This window comes from Numenius arquata, chromosome 6 (assembly GCF_964106895.1).
Source record: "Numenius arquata chromosome 6, bNumArq3.hap1.1, whole genome shotgun sequence".
Taxonomy (NCBI): domain Eukaryota; kingdom Metazoa; phylum Chordata; class Aves; order Charadriiformes; family Scolopacidae; genus Numenius; species Numenius arquata.
In genome coordinates, this window is record NC_133581.1 from 38,933,036 (window position 1) to 38,952,949 (window position 19,914).

At 55.3% G+C, this 19,914-nt stretch overlaps 1 protein-coding gene across 1 annotated transcript in view; it reads right to left on the bottom strand.

Moving 5' to 3' along the window:
- The window catches only part of ALX4 (ALX homeobox 4), a 43,734-nt gene that overhangs the window by 2,154 nt on the left and 21,666 nt on the right, over nucleotides 1-19,914 (bottom strand). Inside the window, exons 2-3 of the mRNA XM_074149566.1 lie at nucleotides 9,440-9,750; nucleotides 1,090-1,218 (exon numbers count right to left, since the gene is read on the bottom strand). Of these exons, the coding sequence (XP_074005667.1) occupies nucleotides 1,090-1,218; nucleotides 9,440-9,750 (440 nt within the window). The remainder of the gene's footprint in view (nucleotides 1-1,089; nucleotides 1,219-9,439; nucleotides 9,751-19,914) is intronic.

A 19,914-nucleotide genomic window follows, 5' to 3' on the forward strand; every position in this document is an offset into this window, starting at 1 on the left:
CCCGTTGCCCCTCGTCCTGTCACTGGCAACCACTGAAAAGAGTCCGGCTCCATCCTCCTTCAACCCACCCTTTAGGTACTTGTAAACACAGATGAGGTCTCCCCTCAGCCTTCTCTTCTCCAGGCTAAAGAACCCCAGCTCTCTCAGCCTTTCCTCATCAGGGAGATGCTCCAATCCCTCGGTCATCTTAGTTGCCCTACGCTGGACTCTCTCAGTAGTTCCCTGTCTCTCTTGAACCGGGGAGCCCAGAACTGGATGCAGTATTCCAGTTGTGGCCTCACCAGTGCAGAGTAGAGGGGGAGAATGACCTCCCTCGACCAAGAAGGAACATGAAAGCCGAGGCGTGGTAATAGGAAGTCTTCCTGGGAACTGATGGGTTTTAGGCATGAAATAGCCTTTCGGACCTTTTCCAAACCAGTGGGAAGTTCGGGGGGCAGCAGCACAGGTGATGGGAGGACAGGGCAGCAGGATGTGCTGAGCAGGGTGACCTGTGGCCAAAAGGGTGGCCGCACTATGTCACGCAGGGCTGGGCTTGGTGCCTGCTTTAGAGATGGCTGCTCCGGGCCAGGGCATGAGGGACCCGGGCAGGACACCTGGCTAAATAACTCCTGGCCCTTCCGTGCTTGGTCATATAGCTGGAGAGGGAGTTTTTACAAGGGTATAGGACGAAGGGTGATGGCTTCAAACTGAAAGAGGGGAGATTGAGATGAGATCTCAGGAAGAAATTCTTTGCTGTGAGGGTGGTGAGACCCTGGCCCAGGTTGCCCAGAGAAGCTGTGGCTGCCCCATCCCTGGAGGGGTTCAAGGCCAGGTTGGATGGGAGTTTGAGCAACCTGGTCTGGTGGGAGGTGTCCCTGCCCATGGCAGGGGGTTGGAACTGGATGATCTTTGAAGTCTCTTCCAACCCAACCCATTCTATGATTTTTCTATGCTTCTGTATAGCCCCGGCGCTCCTCCAGCCTTGCCTGAGGGCAGGCGGATGGACCCGAGAAGAGAAGCATCGCTTGGCAGGGGGGACTGGGAGCAGAGGCAGTGTGTCCGGCAGGCATGGGAACAGATGGATCAGGGTGTCGGGGGGAAAGTGCTCACCTGGGCGTAGTTCTCAGCACGGGTGAGCAGGGGCAGCTCGTAGGCGGTGGAGAAGTGGGTCCGGACCTGCTGCATCTGGCCGAACCGCTCCCGCTTGCGCCACTTCGCCCGCCGGTTCTGAAACCACACCTGGGGAGAGGGCGACAGGGGGGCTGTGAACAGGGGGGGCTGGCAGTGCCGGGCAGCCCTACAGCCCGGGGAGCCCACGGGCAGGCAGGGCTTCGTACACAAGCCCCACAGGAGAGCGGCTGTCCTGCCCCACATCCCCGGGGGTGAGTCTGGAGCCAACCTGTGCTCCAGACTGGGAGCATCCCGGACAAAAGGCGATGGCCAGCTTTCTGCCTATCTGGGGACATTCATGGCTCTTGCCTCCCACTGCCTGCTTTGTCCTGGGATAACCCTTCTTCCTCCTGCCCCTACATCAGCGTTACCCTGGTGCTGCCCGCAGCCGGTCTCGGAGGAGAAGTGTGACTACATCCCTGAGTGCTGCTGCCAGGCTGAAACCAGCAGTGCCGGGGCTTTCCCCCAGCCGAATCCTGGCTACGATGGTGCCGTTGGCCGAGGGTTTGCATTTCTCACCGAACTCTCAGGCTTATTTTTCTTAACTGCTAAAAAAAATTAAAAAATAAAAAGCGTAACACCCTTCCCTCCTTAGCTGCAGGAAAGGAGAAGTGCCCTCTGCAGAGCTACGTGTCCTTTGCTTTCCACCGAGTTTTCTTTGCAGGGTTTGCAGTGCTCCGCTTCACAGCGCTGCTCGAGATCCCTTCAAGGCAGAGGCAAGACCCAAAACTCTGTTTCTGCTCTTATTTTTACTGGCTTGACTTCAGTGTGGATTATTGCACTGTTGTCAGCACCGTTGCTCCTGATTTGCATCAGCGTAAGAGAGATCAGAGCCTGGCCCAGTGTCTTCAAAGCCTCTTGAAGCTTGTGAGTCAGGGAGGCACATCAATCAAGAGCTGCTTTGAAGGCAGGGAGAGATGCAGGCGATCACCAGGGGCTGGGTTGTGCAGGTCACGCCAGTGCTTGAAAGGAGCAGCCCTAGAGCCGCTGCCTCGCTTCTGCTTCGAGTTTTGCACGGTGACTTCGGAGGAAAGAGCTGGGTCGGGGGGGGGACACAGCACTTAAGGAACAGCTCGGTCCTGCCTGCCCCTGGCCATGGGGCAGCTCGGAGGCTTGGCAGCCAGCTGGGAGAACCAGATACCGGGTGGGAAGCCTACATCTCCGGGGGATACTGGGGAAACTGGGTGGGGTGGGGTGGCTTTTGGGGGGGCAGGCGAGCAGTGGCATTTGCAGCCTCCATCAGCAGAGCTAGAAGCTGCTACAGGGAGAGACAGGGTCTGCGGTTTCTGGTCTGAGCTGACCTTCTTGCCTGTGCTGGGAGAGTCATTTCAGGCTCTCCTGCTTCAGTTCACTAAACCTCCCCACCACATAGGCAGCCTCGTGGTGGTCTCCGGCAGCTCCCCACCGCAGCCAGCCAAGGGTCTGGCCGTGCCCCGTGGTGTGCTCGGTGCTGGGAGCGCACGGTGCGGTGCCCGGCCATGTCCTCCCCGTGAGGGCTGCGGGTGGTGTGGGGTTTATAGTGCCCTGCTCTGCAGCCATGGCAATGCCACTGGCATGGGCCACCCACAAGCCGGCCGGACTAGCCGCATCCAAAGCAGCAACCTGGTATTAACACACACACACACACACACCCCCCCATCTCAAATGAGAATTTTCGGCGGGTGCAAAAAGCACCAGCGGAAAGGGCCTGACGTTATCCCAGCTGAGCACAGGCTGCAGATGAAGAGCGTCCTACTGGAGCCGGTCGGATGCCCCAGGCATCCGTCTGCTTTTCTTCTACCTCTTCTTGGCACGGCCGCCCCGGCCCAGCTGCGGGCCAGTCCCGGGGACCGGCCCAGACCGTGGGGCTTTGATCTGCGGATTCAAAGTTAGCGGTGGTGACCCGGTTCCTCCTGGGGCGGAGGAGGCCCCGCTGTGCACAGAGGGGAGGAGAGCAGGTAGGGAGCGCAGCCCTGGCTGCGTGCGAGGCTGGGGCCGACATATGCCAGGCATATGCGGCCATTCCTCTGGCTAGCCCGCTAGCCCGGCCCCACACCTTGAGAGCCTGGTGGAGCATCCCTCCCGGGATGGACCGGCAGCCGCCCTGCTGGAGCCGCAGGGAGGTTTCCCGGGGGCTGGCGGAGGCAGAAGAGGGTCTCCAGCGCAGGCTTCTCCTCATTTCCTGATGGACTGAACTGGTGCTGGCAGAGCAAAACGATTTAAACTGGCAGCTCCCCGAATTGCCACCCCCGGGCGGCTGGTGGGCTGGGGAGCTGCGGCAAACCATCGCCTTCGGCTGAAAGGAGGAGCATCTTCAGTCCGAGTGCTGGTGCCTGGGGGGGCACCGGAGATGCTCCGGGGGCTGGCAGTCAGCCGCTGCTCCCCAAGGCTTGCCACAGGGTTTGGGCTGCTTTTTGAGGTCCTCCTTCCTCCACCGGTCCAGGTCCTTTTAGGCTGCTTGGTATCTTGCAGTCCGGTTTCTCCAGACCTCCACAGTGCTCCAGGGGAAAACAGGGCAGGCAGGACAGTGTGTATTGTGACGACGTCAGCGAAAAAAGACCAAAAAACAACTAATCCTAACTATTTCCTGACTTCCTCAATCTTAGGCGACACCTGCTTTTAAAAAGCAAATCTAAAAAGCCAACAAGCCTTTCGTTGCCTGTCACCTTTTGTCAATGGGAGAGGGATGTGACAGTGGAGGTTGCAGCATGTCCTCCTGGGTCAGGAGCGGGGAATTTTGTGCCGGGATAAGCAGCCGCTTGCGGGCTGCGCCTCGGCGTTAACAATTAAGAGTGGGAGCGTAGGGTAATGTCATGTCTCTGGCTCCCGCAGACAATGCTTTGATAAGCCCCCGATGTACCAAATCAGCCCAATAAAATCCTACAGCACAGAAGATGTTTCACGTCTCCATAAACATTCAGCCATATGCTGGTACCTAGATCCATATGCACATGCAGCTGACGTGCTGCGGTGGCGGGGCAGGGGGGAAGGACGGAGAGGCTGGGAATGTCCTGAAACAAAGCAAGCAGGAGGCTCCTGTCCCAATGCCACCACCCTGGCACCCGGTCCCACATGCCCCGCACCAGGCACGGGTGGATGGGCTGGGATGGGACCCCACCCAGGCCCCTCTGGGCCATGTTTGGGAACAGCATCGCTGCATTCGTCCTTCCTCCAGGTTAAAGAAAAAGGTGATTTTTATCTTTTTTCCCCCCTTTCTGCTACCCGCCCCAGCACAGCGACGGAGGGGGAGGCTGGCCCTTGCGGACATGAGGGTGGGCTGGGGGCAGTTGTGGGGCTGGACCCAGCTCACTGCCCCATGCCCTGTGCTCGAGACCCCCCCCCCACCTCGCTGCATCGCTCCCCACCGTGTTCAAGCTTCACGTGGCCCTGCTCTCACAGCATCCTTTCTGCCCACCCCGGTCCTCTGGCCCTACTGCCCTCCTCCCTCTGCTCAGCCTCCGTCTGTCTGTCTGTCTGTCTCTCTCTCTCTCTCTCTCCGGGACCCCGTCCCTCTGCTACAAGCCAGGCCGTCTGCCCTCCTCCCAGAGATGGCCACCGGCCCTTTGCTTTCCAGCCTGCAAGAACAGAGCCAGAATTCATCCTTGAGCGCTGAAACTGGACACCATTTTATCAGTGGCCTGGAATGGGAAATTGGAGCCTGGGATGAGAGAATTGAATAACTTGAGCTTGTTTTCATTTCATGTTTAATTTCCTGCAGGCTTAGCTCAGTCTTTCCGCTCCTTCCACCAGCCTCCCAGGGTTTTATGGGGGAAAAGGGATCAAGATATATTACTTCTTGCTTTTGCTTTGCTTTTTTTCTTTTCTTTCTTTTTTTTTTTTTTCCAAGGCGCTGATTTCGCTACGGCAGAGTTTGACATTTCCCTCTCACTTTCAAGCCCCCGCTGCATCACAGAGTCACCGCCGAAAACATTTCATTAACGGGCCCAGCAATCCTAAAGCTGGCTCTGAGCCGGGGGCAGTGGGGGGGTTATATTCCCTGGCAGCGAAGCCTCCTTCCAGCCCCATCTCTTTCTACTCTGCCATGGGGCAGGCCAGGAGGTAGGGATACTTGGAGCCCGAGAGAGATGAGCAGCCCGGGAGCGGGCTGGCCTGGGCTTGGAGGGGTGTGTGTGTGTGTGTGTGTGTGAAAACACGTGTGTGTCTACCATGTTTCTCTAGTGCCACTGCCTCAGAAATCCACCTCCAATCCCGGATGGGCTGGAAGAAGCTCAGGCAGTTGCTGGTGCTGAGCAGGAACTCCTTCTGTGGCTCTGCAGCCCCCAGACATGGAAGAGGAGGTGGAAGGAATGGGATATGCACGCTGTGTAGGACCTACAGGAAAACAGTGCACACCTTTGTAGGTCTGTTTCCGAGCCCCAACCCTGGGGGGGGTGGCTCTGCCTCTGCCCAGGGCTTACCCACAGCTCCCACTTCGGAAAACAGGCATGTGCAGTGGCTTAATAGTGCTTGGCAACAAAGGGCCAGGTTGTGGGGGGCAGGCAGGGAAAAGTCAAATTAGCTTTGACGTTGTCAGACACCGGCGCCGATGGCTGGAAACCAAGTCAGGCAGAGAAACGGAGTGGGAGAAGGGGATGCCACCGGTCAGCAGACAGCATGGCCTGCCCCGTGCCCGCTGCTGGCACGAGCTCTTCTCCAGGCACCCAGGGCTCTTTCAGCTATTTCACTAATGAAGCGTGAGCTTTGGAAAAGGATGGAAAAAAAAAAAAACCCAACCAAAAAAACCCAGAGCTGCCACTTGCCTGTCTGGGCTCCACATCTGCTCCTGCCTGTGGCGTGGCTGGAGCTAGGATGTGCTCCCCGGGGAGCCCAGCCTGGCCAGAAGGGACCACCTCCAGCCAAAAGCTGGCTCAGCTTTGGGAGGGACCATCACACCTCAGACCTGCTGGGCACCTCGCCTTCCTTGCAGCTGAAGCTGGCCTCCGGGGAATTATCCCAGAACGCTCGCCATCCCTTAGAGGACCGAACCTTCCCTGGGAAAGGGACTGTTGAGCTCCCCTCAAAGCCCGTGGGGCTGCAGGAGGTGTGTGCCCAGACACCTCCACAGCAACCAGAACCCCTGCCAGCTTGGCGGGGGGGCGTCTGAGTGCATAGCTGCTGTTTGGCTTGCAGAAGGAAAGAAGGGGCTTGTGACTTAGTTGTGATTTCCGCCCTCTGCCTCGGTGCTGGTGGGGCCCTTGGTCCTTGCAGTAGGCATCTGCCTTGCCATCCATCTCCTGGGCTGGTGCCCGTGCCTGCTGTTTGGCTGCAAGCTGATGCCCTGGGAGCTGCAGTGGGGAGGCCCCCACAGATCAGAGCTGCCCTGAGGAGTGGGAGGCCAAAGCCAAGCCTAAACAAGCTGTAACACAACCCAGAGCCGGAGACAGGGTGATTCACAAAGGCCTCAGTCCCAAAAACCTCCTTTGTGGGCAGTGCAGCCCTGTGCCATCAGCAGAAGAGCCCCGTGCCACCTCGGGCTGTGTCCTCATGCCTCTTGGGGGATGCCACCACCATGCCAAGGCTGAACACCTCACTAGCCAGCCCCCCCAGCCCCCTGGGAACCTGGGGTGCTCCTGAGCCTGCCCAGCCAGCACCCACAGCGCTCAGCACTGGAAGAAATGCAGGCTCCATCACCAGTGACAGGGAATCTGTATTTCTACCCACGGCATGGCAGCCCTTCATCACAGGGGCAGTGGCCAGTGCCAGCCCGCAGCCCCAGGGACAGGGTTGTTCCCCTCAGCAGGTCTGGGGGAATCATAGAATGGTTCAGGTTGGAAGGGACTTTGAAGATCACCCAGTTCCAACCCCCCTGCCCTGGGCAGGGACACCTCCCACCAGACCAGGTTGCTCAAAGCCCCATCCAGTCTAGCCTTGAACCCCTCCAGGGATGGGGCAGCCACAGCTTCTCTGGGCAACCTGGGCCATGGTCTCACCACCCTCACAGCAAAGAATTTCTTCCTGAGATCTCATCTAAATCTCCCCTCTTTCAGAGCGAGAGGCAAGTGCTTTCACCCTTTTGCTTTCCCTTTTTACCCCTTTCACCCCAGGGTAAGCGTTTGAGCAGCCAGGCCACTTAGACCTAAGTCCTTCAGACCCTCTGTTAGGCGAGCCCTGTCATTGCCATCCCAAGTGAGAGGAGGGGGGCTGTTCTCAGCTGCCCTTGCAGGGGGGGGCTGCTGGGGTGCTAGGCTCAGGGCAGGGTGAAACCTCCAGGCTGCCCCCCTCCCTCGGCCAGATTTCCTCCTGGCTGCCTGGGGAGGTGCTCCTGCCCTGGGTCGCAGTGTTACCCAGTGGAAAAGTGGGGGAAACCCCCCTGAGATCGTGGGTCATATGTAATGAACTTGTGGAATGCGTCTGGCTTGCCTGCCCTGGCTCTGCTAGCCAGCCCTGCAGGCTAGCTGGGATGTGCTAGCCACACACCCGTGCTCAGAGGCGAGCAGGAGGAGCTCGCCACCCTCCAGCACCTCATTCCCATTCCTGAGCGAAGGGAATTCTGTAACCCAACGCGGCGCCCGGTGTCCCAGGAGACGCCCCGTCAAGCACTCGGGATGTGTCCCTGGGAAAGCAAGGTCCGGGCTGATGCTCTCAGCGCTGCCTTCCTCTGCCCATCCCGCAGGGCTACGCCCGGGACCGACGGGAACGGCGCTGCTTTCTGCTGAAACGCAGCTGTCTCCGGCTCTCTCTGAAGAGAAACAGCTGTGGGGAAGAAGAGCACCGCAAACCCACTGGGGCCAGCAGACAAGAAAAAAAAAAAAAAAAAAGTCCCCCAGCTAGTTGAAACTGGAAGTAAATGTACAGGGAAAAATGGACTTACGCAAGGATGCTGGGCCCAACTGTTTGCGACAACTGTTAGAGGCGAGGGCAAGCTGGGCTGCCTGGGACCTGGGAGTCTTCCTGGTGTAAGAGGATTAGGGTCACAAAGATGCTGCGAGGGCTGGAGCCCCTCTGCTGTGAGGACAGGCTGAGAGAGTTGGGGGTGTTCAGCCTGGAGAAGAGAAGGCTCCGGGGAGAACTTAGAGCCCCTTCCAGTCCCTAAAGGGGCTCCAGGAGAGATGGGGAGGGACTCTTGATCAGGGAGTGGAGCAATAGGAAGAGGGGGGACGGTTTTAAACTGAAAGAGGGGAGATTTAGATGAGATATCGGGAAGCAATTCTTTGCTGTGAGGGTGGTGAGAGCCTGGCCCAGGTTGCGCAGAGAAGCTGTGGCTGCCCCATCCCTGGAGGGGTTCAAGGCCAGGCTGGATGGGGCTTGGAGCAACCTGGTCTGGTGGGAGGTGTCCCTGCCCATGGCAGGGGGTTGGAACTGATGATCTTTGAGGTCCCTTCCAACTCGAACCATTCTATGATTCTGTGATAATCAAATGCCTCCACACGCCAGCTATTCTCAATTCTAATGCAGGTTCTGGGGGTGGTGAGCTGACAAATGCCTGCAGACAGAACTCACAGGGTTAGCTAGACTGGAGAGTGAGAGCCTAAGCTTCAGCAGGACCTTTGATGGCCATCAAGATGTGAGCTGCAGATGTCCACTCCAAGTGATGGTGCTCCTATTTGTTCTGCCAGGCCTTCGGTTTAACCTTGACCCAGAAGAAAGAGCATTCAGAGAGTCTTTCACTCCTTCAGTGTGGAGTTTGGCTCTGCTGGATGCCCAGGTTAGTTGGGACCAGGTTCACGGGACCATGTGGGTGGAAGCGGTGAGAATGCAGCACGGCTGTTTGACTCTCCTGCTCCTCTCAAGGTGGTGGGAGCCCCTTTTAGCTCCAGATCACCAGGCTGTGTGCAGTCTCAGCTCCTGCTCAGCCAAGCTGGCAGCGAGAACTGCCCCTCCTCTATCACCTCATGTCCCCTGGTACTGAACGTCCTGGTCACCTCCACATCCCCATCTTGCCAGAAAGAGCCCATACTGCAGGAAAGCTTGCTCCCACTCAGCCTAAAGAGCCCGTGTCCCCTGACAACTCTCCTGAAGGAAGCAGTTTTTGTAATAGCTTTGTTTGGGGTTACCTGCCTGCTGCCCCCTTAGCTTAAGGACAAGAGGACTCTGTGATCACTGGAGCTCAGGACACCAGCCCCAATAAAGGAGCTGGCACTAGTGCCAGACGTGGACATCCCTCCCTGTCCTGTCCCCGTGCCTGTCCCCTGTACCCAAGAGGGGTGCCAGCCAGAGGCACGGGCTTTGGGTAGGGCTCAGCCCTCCCTGCAGGCTGTGGTGGGGCTGCAGGTGACAGCAAGGGACAACCAGTTTGGAGGGCTCATGGTTTCCTTCCCCAGAGAGCCGGGGCTTGTTTGCAGCTCGCCCAACCCCAGGCCATCCCTGTTACCTGTACACGAGCCTCGGTGAGGTCTGTCCTCATGGCTAGCTGCTCCCTGGCATAGACATCCGGGTAGTGGGTCTTCTGGAAGACCTTCTCCAGCTCCTCCAGCTGGTAACTGGTGAAGGTGGTGCGGTTCCTCCGCTTCTTGCCCTTGTTGCTCTCTGAGTCGGCCTTGTCCATGGGGCTGGGGAGGTCCGTGCTGGCCCTGTCCTGGGGCACTTTCACCCCGGCTTCCTTCACGCTGAGGTAGCTGCTGTCCATTCCCGAAGGGTCGGAGCTCGGCTGCAAGTCGGCCTCTCCCAAACTGCTCTCCTTACCTACTTCGGTGGTGGGGCAGGGTGGGAAGAGAGAGAAAGAGAGAGAACGAGAGAAAAGCAGATGTAAATCTTTTGACCCATTAATTGGTTCAGCCAATTAGAGCTAGCCATGGCAGTCGGGCAGCGGTCCCTGCACGCAGGCAGGGGGCTGCCTTGGGTGGGCACAGGAAAGCTGCAGCATCAGAGGGTGCTGGAGCTCAGCTTGGGGGTGGCACGGGCACCTGGATGGGCTCTGTTCAAGGGAGGAGGTGGCTGTCATGGCAGGAGGGCAGATTGCAGCCCACGGATGCCAGCACAACCGGGGAAGGGGAAGTTGGGGTGAGCTCTGCCAGCGCCTCCCGGTCCCCTTCCATGAACCTGGCACACAGCCCATAGAGACCCTCACAGAATCACAGAATCTTCATGGTTGGAAGGGACCTTTGAGATCATCAAGTCCAACCATACACACACACACAAAAATCCAACAATCTGGGGCACTAGAGCATGCCCTGAAGTGACATGTCTACAGGTTTCTTAAATACCTCCAGGGATGGTGACTCCACCACCTCCCTGGGCAGGCTGTTCCAGTGCCCGACCACTCTCTCAGTAAAGTAGTTCTTCCTAATATCTAATCTAAACCTCCCCTGACGCAACTTCAGACCATTTCCTCTGGTCCTGTCATTATTCCCTTTGAAGAAGAGTCCAACACCCACCTTTCTACACCCTCCTTTCAGGTAGTTGTAGAGGGCAATGAGGTCTCCCCTCAGCCTCCTCTTCTCCAAACTAAACATGCCCAGTTCCCTCAGCCTCTCCTCATGTGACTTGTTCTCCTTCACCCTCCCACTGCCCACGGTGGGACTGAACCCCATGGACCGCTACATTCCTTTGTCCTCAGAGACCGCTCCTGTGGCTGGGACCAAGGGACCCAAACTCAGAGGATGATCCCCAGTCACCAGCCCATCCGTGCCCCTCTGCTGAATGACACATGGTAGAAAACCAGGGGCACCCAGCAGCCAGGCGTGGTGCTCAGTGGGATCTGTTTTCTGCTGGTGCATCCCCAGGCAACGGTGGTGTGTCAGCAGAGGTGTCCCTGCCTGACACCCCCACCCCAGTCACCCCACAGCCTTCTGCAAGGACTTGAGCTGCTTTTGGCAAAGAGGCAATGAACGGCCCCTAATGCCACGGAAAAGGCTGGTGTGAGACACCTGTGGAAAGCCCCCAGCCTGTGTGCAGGGCAGAGAGAAATGAGGGGAGTCTCACAGCAGCCTACGAGGCAGAATAATTAACAGGCCATGACACGTGAGAGCAGTATGGCGAAGCAGGAGGTGGACGTCTCAACTACTGTGGTGAGCTGGTTCCTCTCAAAGGCTTAGCAGCTACCAGTGAAACCAGGAGTACGTGCCCTCAGGCACAAGCAAGGGGTGCTGTGGTGGGGCATACTCTCCTGCCCACCTCCTGCCTCCAGCAACGCTGGTGTCCCCTTCATTAGCAATACCACTGCCCTGACAGCCAGATCCTGGTGAGGACCCAGTGGCATGTAGTGCCTCTGATGACAAGTGGCCGCTGCTCTGCCCTGCCTCCTCCCACTCCTTGGTGCAGCGGGCTGTCCCCAGACCAGAAGAAGAGGGATTTGTGTGAGCCACTGGTCCATTCGGCATGTGCTGCGCAGCCCTGTGTCCTGCCTGCCCACATTTTTGCCTGCCATCTTTGGACAAAAAGCCATGGTAGCCCTACTATGGGGTTTAACCTTGAGCCACTAGACTCAGCTCCTAAAGTTCTGGGAAGGAGAAGGTGCAGTGGTACTTCCTATCTGTGCTTTCCTTACCAAGCCAAAATCATGCCAATTGGCTAATCTTTTTTTTGCAAATGTTCACATTAGCCTATTTTTAAATGTTCTCAGTCCTGGATCAGTCTTTCTGGGAAACAGCTCCACCATCTAGTGATGTCCCCACTGGGAGATTTCCCTCAGCAGTGTCTTATCCAGGGTCTTTCATGCCAGCTCAGGCATCTTAGTCCGTGTCTTTGGAAATCCCCGTTTTTTTTTCCAGCACTCACCCCTTGGTAACAACATCCTACCACCTAATTCACTGTATATTATGAGTTTAGTCCTTCTGGGAACAGCTCTGTCACAGCTTCAAAGCCAAAAGGCTTGCGAGAAGATGTACGTGTCCTCACCCTCGCAGCAGAAAGGCTGCATCAAGGTGACCGGGGTGAAAAACAGGAGGATGAAACTTAGCTGTCACTCTCGGCCACGAAGGCAAGGAAGAGCCAGGTTTAAGCGTGGGAGGATGAGCTGCGAAAGATATTTTGAGAAAAAAAAAAAAAATGCCCAGTTAGTACAGAGGAGTCGAGGGCAGAACTGGGATGAAGTGATTGGAGTTGCAGGGTCTATCTGCCACTACCACCCTACTGGGTTTTCAGATTTATCGCTCTCTCTAACACTGTTCCCTCAGGCTTCTGAGGAGCTCCCTGTAAAGATCAGCAAAGCCTGATGTTGTCTATCTCAACTCTCTTCGCTTTTGTCCCTAGGAATATTTTGCCAAGGTGGCCAGTGACTGTCACCCTGCACCCACACCTGCCGACGGGCTGGGTGCTCCACCGCTCCCCGGGGGATGCAAGGTGGACAGGCCCATCCAAAACGGGCTGGGACAGTGCCCTGCACCACAGCCTGGGTAAATTGTAAGCTACGGCCATAATATTTACTCCTTTCAAAACTAACAATAATAAGACAGTTCCAGAAAGTCTGCAGCAGTGGGCTACCTACCGCCTATGAGAGTCAGTAGAGATGGGGTAATAGATAAATAAAAGTACTCCAGGAAATTTTTTCCTCCTTTTTTTTCTTTTTTTACTATTTAAGATGTCAGGAAGCTCAGTACATTTTCCCCCATGCTTTTGTGCTGGCTGCCTCCCGAGCTCCCAGGTTCCCTGCGACTCCAGCGGCAGCAAACTCAAGACCTGAGGACTTTCCTCGGGAACTTCCCTGCGGCTTCTTATCATCTGCTCAAGTGGCTCAGCAAGCTGGGGAAGGGGCTGCACAAACACACGCAGAGAAAAAGCTCTGGGTCTGATGTAATTTCATTGGCTGGAGAGCTCAAGCTGCAGCTGGAAGCGGGGTCCAGGGCTTTCAGCAGTAACATGGACTTCTTGGAGCGGGTCCAGAGGAGGGCCATGAAGATGCTCCAAGGGCTGGAGCACCTCTCCTAGGAAGACAGGCTGAGAGAGTTGGGGTTGTTCAGCCTGGAGAAGAGAAGGCTCTGGGGAGACCTTATAGCAGCCTTCAGTACCTGAAGGGGGTCTACAAGAAAGCTGGGGAGGGATTGTTTGCAAGGGCATGTAGTGATAGGACAAGGGGCAAACTCTCACTTTTAAACTAGAGCAGGGTAGGTTTGGATTAGAAATTAGGAAGAAGTTCTTTACAATGAGTGTGGTGAGACACTGGAACAGGTTGTCCAGAGAGGTGGTGGAGGCCCCATCCCTGGAGATATTCAAGGTCAGGCTTGATGAGGTTCTGAGCAACCTGATCTCGTTAAAGATGTCCCTGCTTGTGCAGGGGGGTTAGACTAGATGGCCTTTAAAGGTCCCTTCCAACCCAACACATTCTTTATGATTCTATGATCTCTGCCGCGAGCCATCGGCTCCAAGGAGCAAGCGGTGGGTATTCCCGTGCCTGCCTGCCCCCAGCCCAGAGCCCTCCTTGGCCACGCTACCCTCATGCTCCCACGCTGCAGCAGACATGGGCTTCTTTACCTCCAGCCCCTGCAGGGATGAGCTGTGGCTGGGAGAGGGGCAGTAAGAGCGGGATGGAGGGCAGGGAACATGGACGTAGGGAGGGTGGGACGTAGGAGGTGGATGTGTGCATCCACCCTCTGCTGAGCATCCAGAGGAGTCACTCTCATTCCCTAAGAACAGGCTCCCTGACCTCAAAACCATCCTGCTAACTGCTGAAGTGAAACAAATTGCATACATCTGCATATGGATATGCCCAGACTTCCTGTAACTGGAGATGGCCTCAAAGTTTCAGTGCAAAGTTTGGGGTGTCTGTTTCTAATCAAACCTAGAGAGACCTTGAGTTACATATTGTGAAGGTCTCCATGACAAGGAGGTAATGTGAGTATCATTGCACCCTTACAAGCCCAACAGGACCACTTGGTACCTCCTTCACTGCTTACGACTCCGTCCTTGCCCTCACTGCAGTAGAAGGAGGATATTTTCTGGTTTCCCACCCTGATACTCTGCTGTCCCAGTGCCTTGGCTGCCTGCTAGACCATCCGAGCACTTCCCAGACCTTCCCTGAGTCACCCAATGGGCAGGGACAGCCCAGGACAGCTGGGCGCTTGGGACTCCATCATCATGCTGCTCCTTTTCGGGCAGGAGAGCTGCCTGCATCCCCAGTTCACCCGGAGAGAAAATGCCTTTCCCATCTCACCATGTCTCTTCTGGGAACTCCACGGAGGAGAAATGGGGTGCAGGAAACACAGACCATGCTGCACCTTTTTTTTTTTTCCTGCTTTTTTGGGAGGGTGGTGAAGTAAGATCTTCTTTATATACAATCTTAGCCATGAAATTTAATTTAGTGCAACCTCAGCTTGGTGCATCCACATGGCAAGGGAGAGTGAGATGTTTCAAGTACACAACTTCGGGCCCAGCTTGAAATGATAGGTCTCCTTTGCACATACACGACAAGCTGCAACGCCTTTGATAGACTCCTTCATGATAGACTCTTGCCATGTAGGTCCTGTGATTGCAGCCCCAGAGCCTAAGAGGTTGGAAGACCACAGAAAGGACGTGGACCTGTTGGAATGGGTACAGAGGAGGCCACAAAGATGCTGCGAGGGCTGGAGCCCCTCTGCTGTGAGGACAGGCTGAGAGAGTTGGGGGTGTTCAGCCTGGAGAAAAGAAGGCTCTGGGGAGACCTTAGGACCCCTTCCAGTCCCTAAAGGGGCTCCAGGAGAGATGGGGAGGGACTCTTGATCAGGGAGTGGAGCCATAGGACAAGGGGGGATGGTTTTAAACTGAAAGCAGGGAGATCTAGATGAGATATTAGGAAGAAATTCTTTGCTGTGAGGGTGGTGAGAGCCTGGCCCAGGTTGCGCAGAGAAGCTGTGGCTGCCCCATCCCTGGAGGGGTTCAAGGCCAGGCTGGATGGGGCTTTGAGCAACCTGGTCTGGTGGGAGGTGTCCCTGCCCAGGGCAGGGGGTTGGAACTGGATGATCTTTAAGGTCCCTTCCAACCCGAACCATTGTATGACTCTATGATTCTAAGACAGGTACACAGCCAGCAAAAGCCAGGGTTGGAGGCAGCACAGGGCTGTTTCACACCGGCTCCGGGCAAAGAAGCCTGTAGGGTCTTGGCGTTGCTAATGTCCTGCTCTGGCAGTGTCTCCTCCAAGCCATTATGGTCTCAGTGAGGAGCCCCAGACTACACTAGCCCTGGGAGACTCCGAGAGTAGCCCGGGACACCTGGACACCTACCGGCACACAGCAGCTCATAGAGGCTGCCTGCTGGTGGCCAACCCCCATCCAAAGCAGGTGGCATGGGCGGTGGGTGGCTGTGCCAGGTGGCCTCTCTGCTCCCACGCTAAGTGGTGTAGGGGCCTTCTGCCTTCCCACCCAGGCATGGTCCCACCCTGCCCATCCCTAGATCCCTATGGGACATATCCTACAGTGCCTGTTTCATGGTGCCTCTCCATGCCTGCACAGCCATGGTCTGACTTCTACTTTTCATAGCAACAATGCTTTAAAAAAAAACAACAACAAAACAAACAAAAACAAAAACAAAAAAAAGAAAACCTCTAGTGCAGATGTTTAAGAAGGGTTTTAAAATCCAGTTCTGGCTCTTCATGTCATTCTCTCAACTCTTGCTTAAATACCAGTGCTAAAATTTTGCCTAGATAAGGTTTGGGCAGTGTATCCTACACTTCTTACCAAAGAAGATTTGCACTCTGGCCCTGCCAGCACACCTCCAGGACTTGGCCGGCCGCAGTAACTTTATCCAGTCCTTGTGATCTTGCCTTAACACATGCTGAAGCCATTATACTTGTTCCCAAGTTGTCTGTTGCAGCCTTCTGTCTCCTGTCTGTCATTGCAGCCTAGAAGCCAGTACAGGGCTATGACTTTAAAAATATCTACATTTTGGGTTATATAGGATGAAATGGAGTGGGTCTGTGTTTCCTAAAATCCAGCCACAGATTTTAGACATACAAAGGCCCAAATCTTAAGGTTTATTCCCCTTCAGGGAGTGACCTCTCTTACAATCTGCAGATGTAGAGAAGGAGTTTAAAGATGGAGAGAAGACCCGGAATTCTGTGGCACTGAATCTGGCACCAGTGATTTTATTAGCAATGATCAGATGCCTAAACATACTTTCACTCTTGGGCCCAGCTGAAGTGTAAAACTGGGCAGGATTCATCTCAGTTGCAGGTGGCAGAAGTCTACATAAGACACAAGCCATTGTGGAAGCTGCAGTTCCCCTTACTGCTAAGCAGAAACTGATTGGAGCCTTTCCATTTCAACTCTTGAGAAGGATGAACACATCTCCCTGTGTCCAGCCTACCAGCAGTTCCCTTGAGTTTGCATAAAGCAGAGCTGGTTCCTGTATGAAAGCATGGCTGTCCATTTACTCCAGCCAGGGACCTCATTTTGTTCATCCTGTGCAACCCGAAGGAAAGCTGGAATATGCTCCAGGAAGCTCCTCTGCTCATGGCATGGCACACACCAACTTCACGCTGCGCTGAGGAGACCACTGCATGACTGTGCTCGTGTGCATCGACATCGTCCGTCTCTGCTGAGCCCAACCAAAGCTGCTGGCTCTGCTGCCTGCAGCCTCCCAAAGCTCTACAGCAAAGGAGGGACACAGGGAAACCCACAGATGAAAACCAGCTGTGAAATACCTGGCCACGTTGGAGACCTAATTACAGACAGAACAAATTCCTCCAGAAAAGCCTATTCATCAAAGGACGAAAGGGGAAGAGGAGTGTTTCTTTCTACTGTTCTCCTCCTGACCACACTGAGGGTCCCTCTCTTCAAGGAGGGACTTATTTTTCTGAGCAAAGCATATAGCAGGAGCAACACTAAGGCCTGGAGAAGAAAAGTCTCAGAAACTCCTTCTGTTCCTGAAAGGCGGTCTGGGGACAATGCCAATGGTGCCACACAGCACTGCTGGGTCCACAGGCTTTCGCTGGCCCTGCAGATGGTGTGTAACACGTCACTGGCTCTGTCGCCACTCTGCATGCCTTGGAGATCATAGAATCGCAGAACGGTTCAGGTTGGAAGGGACCTTAAAGAACATCCAGTTCCAACCCCCTGCCATGGGCAGGGACACCTCCCACCAGACCAGGTTGCTCAAAGCCCCATCCAGCCTGGCCTTGAACCCCTCCAGGGATGGGGCAGCCACAGCTTCCTTGGGCAACCTGGGCCAGGGTCTCTGGTACCACTCGATGCTTCCCTGGGAGTCACAACCACCTCAGCCCTGGCAGGCACTCCTGTGCCTGGCTGGTTACGTTCCCCTCGAGTAAATCACTGCATGGGTTTGGGGACAAACAGCTTGATAAACATGAACTCCAGCGCCGCTGGGAAGCTGAAGTCACAGCAAGCCTGGGGAACTTGTGCGTGTGTGTTATTTGTTTGTGGAAGTTGCTGTTCCTCTTGGTTTTTTTCTGCATTAGCTTTCCCCCTCCCACGGCTCCCTCTACCCCTCCCATACAAACATCTGCTTTCGAGGGCACGTATGGCTTTATTGTCTGATTAGCTGAATTCACACACCCTGTAGCTACTTGGGGAGAGCTCAGCACCATCTGTACAAATGTAACACGCACTGCTTGCTCCCCTTTCATGTTATTTAAAGGACACTAACAAAACTGGCTTTCATCTAAACAAATCAATTCTGAAAACTCTGCATAGAAGCTGTGGCTAGAGCAAAAAAGCACTGTTTATGCCCCAAGTCCTTCTTCATGTGGCACGTTCGTTTAAACAGCAGGAAAAGAGCTGAGTAGCAAATTTTGAAGGCACACGAATGTTTCTAGCAAGCCACTGTAATCGCAGCTGACTTTCTGGCGCCCAGAATGTGATACAGGAAAAGAGAAAGGGCAAGAAAATGTACTGCCGTTGAGAAAATGGGGAGAAAAACGAAGCTGCTCCGTTGGCTTCTTCACCACTGAATGTGAAAGGAGATGATTGTTTGTGCCAAAAATTCGAAGGCTGGGCATCTTGGCTCTCTCTGAAGGAACCCATGGATTTCTTAGTGACCTGGCACTCCCCTCTCTGACACCTGAAGGTCTTCAGTGCCTTGGAAATGTGCTCTGCCGTGCCGGGATCAGCCACAAGATGGCTTTTTAAGTGACAGCGGAGGGAGCTGGCAGTCACCTCCCAGCAGGTCAGTGGCAGCCAGACCCTCAGCAGATCCCACACAGGCAGCCCCGGGCTTAGAGCAGAGGATGGTCAGCTATGGGTTGTCAGCACGCCAGGCTACCTGCAAAGTCCTGCTTCGAAGTACGACCGCCAAGATGGGTCAGCTACAGCATTTTAAAATGCCTCTTTTATTTCCCACTGGAGGCACGTCACAAACCGCTGGGAAATAATGGTGGGTTTCTGCTATGTCCTACCTGTGTCTGCGCCTAAAAACAGTGCCTGTGAACCAAAAGCTACCCGGTACCTCTGAGCTGGTATATCACCAGTGCTTGTCAGCCAAGGAAGATGGACGAGGCAGGCAACGGGGGCTTGAAAGGGCTTTTAGTTTCCCTTCAGCTCTGAATTCGATTACCTTTTGGATAAGTACCCTACTCCTTCCAAAGCAATCCTGCATTGCCTGGCCGTGGCCATGGTCACCTGAGGGTCTTGGCTTTCCTCAAGTCCTTCAGAGCCAGAGGCAAGCACCCAACTGCTCCGGAGACCTGCCTCGATGCTGAATAAGACAAAATGTGGGAGCTCAGAAAGAAAAATACCAAAACTCAGCATCACTAGTGTGGGACAAAGTATTGAATGGGACCATCTCAGTCGTAGACTCACACCTACACGCAGGCCAGTAGCTGTTTACTGGGAGCTAAGTCCAAAAGGGTCCACAGACCAGTGGGTAAATGAAAGGCAGAATGGGCAGCAGTTCCCTGAGGACTTCTGCTCTCCACAGACAAGCTCTGTAGACAGCTTGGGGCTTTGCATGCCCTGATGCTCTGTGACCCAGAGTGGGGCCTCTGTCCCGCTCTGTCCGAGCTGAGTGTCACTAACTGCCCGTCAGCCTCTGGGGCAGCATCCGCCCCATCCTCCTGTCTGCCTTATTTTAAGATCATCCAGCTCTCTCAGGATTGTGTTTCCTGTAGAAAATCAAGGTATGGCAAGGTTGCTCCTCCCCTGTTTGGAAATTCTGGCCAGCAGAGATACATGAGGTCGGTGTTTAAGGCAGCCAGGATTCAGCCCCCTCCCTGCTGCAAGGTCCGGCACCTGCAGAGGGAAAGGTGAGCGCTGGGAAGCTCTGGGGCAGTGCCAGTGGAGACACCGAGGGTTGTTCAGATGAGAGTGACAGAGGAGGGTGATGCAGGGCTTAGGGCTAAGATCTCACTCTGGAAGGAAGAGCATAAGCCGCCCCATCAGATACAGATTTATGTAGTCATCTTAACTTCAGCCGTGCCCTTTGGCCACCGCAAGGATCTGAAAAGACCCCTTGCCTGAGCACTGCAAGACAAAATGGGTCTCTTCACTGCGAGTTGTCATCTCCTCCAGAGCTATCCCCTGCAACCAGTCAGCGCCTCCCTCTTCCCCACAAGACACCCTGGACATTCTTCCCTACAGTTTCCACCCAAGGCTGGGCGCTGAGTGAGCCGGGCATCCTCTCTGTCAGGGCGAGAAGGGGGCACGAGGCACCAGTGCAACCAAACATGGTCCCAACGAGTGTTGCCTTCCACATCGACCGCCCACCGAGTGAGGCACCACCAGCCGTGGCTATGAGGGCAAATATAAATCAGCCCTTGAGTTAGAGGAGAGCTGGAGATGCTCCTTCCAGCTGGTGAGGAGGGCTGGTGGGGCCAAACCACCTGAAGGGAGTCGAGCCTTGCTCTAACATCTGGCTACGGCACAGTTTAATTCCCTGCCGCTGGCTTGGCGAGTGATTCACCCCATCCTATGTGCCTGTGCCTGTGCCTGCCCAGACAGCGTTCACGCCGTCAGTCAGTCGGTCCGTCCGTCAGTCTGCCTCTCT